The sequence below is a fragment of the Neomonachus schauinslandi genome, chromosome 12 (assembly GCF_002201575.2).
Source record: "Neomonachus schauinslandi chromosome 12, ASM220157v2, whole genome shotgun sequence".
In the NCBI taxonomy this organism is placed as follows: Eukaryota; Metazoa; Chordata; class Mammalia; order Carnivora; family Phocidae; genus Neomonachus; species Neomonachus schauinslandi.
In genome coordinates this window covers 61,672,011-61,674,454 of record NC_058414.1, presented here as the reverse complement: position 1 = coordinate 61,674,454, position 2,444 = coordinate 61,672,011, and the positions used below count along the sequence as shown (strand labels likewise).

Below are 2,444 nucleotides of genomic sequence, written 5' to 3'. Positions count from 1 at the left end.
ACAAAACAAAATCCGAATAGGTCCGAGGTGCTTTCTCCTGGAGCAGAAGCACAATCCCTGTTCTGGGTATTAGCTCGGGACCATGGCTGGTTCCCGCAGCTGCCTCCGGGAGGCACCTGGGCCGGGAATCGCCCGCGCTGCGAGCCCGCAGTAAGTCCGGGTTTGTGGGCGCAGAAAGGAGGAGCGCACGCAGAAAGTGACAGGCAAAGGCGCGCGGCGTCCGGCTGGGGCTCGAGGGCCGGACCGGCGAGGAGGCGGGGAGGGACAGTCCAAACTCTCACAGCCTCACTCCCAGTGATAACCTGCAGCTATGGAGTCGCCAACCAAGGAGATTGAAGAATTTGAGAGCAACTCTCTGAAATACCTGCAACCCGAACAGATCGAGAAAATCTGGCTTCGGCTCCGAGGGCTGTAAGTAAATCTATTTACTTCCCCTGCCCCGTTTCTCTCTGCAATCGGTATCTTAAGTATCCCGTTACAGCCATGAGTGCTCACCCCCTTCCTGCAGGCCCCTTTAAATACAGCCCTAGACGTTCCACAACTGCTTCTCTGTTAATTACAGTCACTGCTACCTTTTTTTTCAACCGAGACTTGTTTTTTTGAGTGTTTTAGAATGCCTTGCTATTTCCAAAGCATACTTTCTTTGGGGGGAAGAGGAGATGTCCTTAGATTTCAGTTGTAGTAGCTCAATATCCATGGAGATGTTTCTGGTCCTTTTTGCCCAAGGAGAAAAGTCTGGGGACTCAGGCTACAGACTATTAATCAAAGGAAGATACTCTCTGCAAAATGCTTGCAAACATCTTGGCAGGTGGTCCAAGAACTTAACAACAGTTCAAATTCAGCATTCATTCTGGCTGCTAAATTTTCCTCTCCCTCGCCCCTCCTAGTTCAACTTCTGATATTTTCTTAGGATTCTTTCTATCAGGAAATAATTACTAGAAGGAAGGGCTGTTTTTGGAGAAAGTGGGGGTTAGAACAAATAATTGGAGTTTCCTAGCAATATTGGAATAGTGAAATAGCGTGTTTGCTTTCAGGACAGTGGCCAGAATTCTAGCTGGACTGATGGACAGAGATCTCTGAATTTCATTCACTTCATTGGGTTCTGTCTGGTTTGGGGTGCTGAGGAGAGGTGACCTGAAAATACATAGTATTTTTTGTGAAAATATTTCATAAACAATGAACAGCTGGTGACCCCAGTCAGGAAGCTCTAGTGTTAGCTGTACATTTACAGCTTGCTCCTCTGTTGACCAGGCAGATCCCCAAGACACCTTTCATTACTACTAGATATTCATTTCATTAGACATTGGCATCAAATATCTAATGCAGTTAAAAAAGAAAAAACAACAGTTTTTCTCCAAGTATATCCTGCAGACATTCTGTTCCTAATGGACAGTGATGGGAATACAAGCTCCTTGGCAGTTTGTTTTGCTGTAGTTATTGCGTTTGAGAGCACACGCGCGCACGCACACATAGACACATGACCCAAAACAAAATAAAAAAGACACTGAAATAAGTTAGCTTCATCTTAGAGGACAGCACATCCTGACTGGGATATTTCAAGTTTCTAAAGGGAAGCGATAGGTAGTATATGTTTCTTTAAGGGATCCCCGTTGAAAGTGCAATTTATAAAAGCCCTTCCATCAATCTTCCAAGTGAGCTTCATTGTCACTGATCCACGTAGGAAACCCTGCCAAATGATATGATTTTTGAGTTGTCGGGCTGCTGCAGACAGAGGTGGTAAACTTACTTGGAGATCTTGTCTTTTTGGTTGGCAGGCGGTCCTGACCTTTGAGAGGCATGCAAGGTAGCACCTCTTTCAGAGCAGTGTTTACAGTAAGCGCCTGTCATATGTATGAACATTACCTGTGATCATATTGAGGTGCACACAGAAAGTTGTGTCTGCAAAGTCTGGGTCCGAGGTATGCAATGTCAAAGTGCTGTCAGGCGGGTCCCCGTGCTGTCTCGGCTGGAGGGACTCCTCTGCACACACTCAGGAGCTGCTTCTCTCTGGCTGCTTTACAATTACAACTGACTCCATGGAGCTACTCGGGCTAGAGAGGAGTGTTTGGGTAAATCAACCAGGCTGAGCATGTGTGTGAAAAAGCATTTAGTGCTTATAACACACTGTCTTGTAGCTTTCTGCTTCCTATCTTTTAGGCTTCTCTCCCCAAGGTGTTGGGGTGTGATATAACCACATTTTCGTTCTCTCGTCTCTTGCATCTACTCAGCATCCAGTGACTTTGAACATAAAAGGCGTGGGTTGGTTCTTCTCCAAGTGTGTGTTTTTGAATTCCTCTCTTTACCCTTCCTACTGAAATACCCTGCCTAACAGCAATCCAAGGAGATCTGTTGCTCCACTTTCTATTTTGAAAAGGACATGTTACTGTCATTATTATGATATATATATATATATATATATATATATATATATATATATATATATA

At 44.9% G+C, this 2,444-nt stretch overlaps 1 protein-coding gene across 1 annotated transcript in view; it reads left to right on the top strand.

The window, feature by feature from the left end:
* Window positions 1-307: 307 nt before the first annotated feature.
* Window positions 308-2,444, top strand: part of PDE1C (phosphodiesterase 1C) — a 299,837-nt gene continuing 297,700 nt past the window's right edge. The window contains exon 1 of the mRNA XM_021689572.2: window positions 308-411. Within this exon, the coding sequence (XP_021545247.1) occupies window positions 311-411 (101 nt within the window). The 5' untranslated portion in view covers window positions 308-310. The remainder of the gene's footprint in view (window positions 412-2,444) is intronic.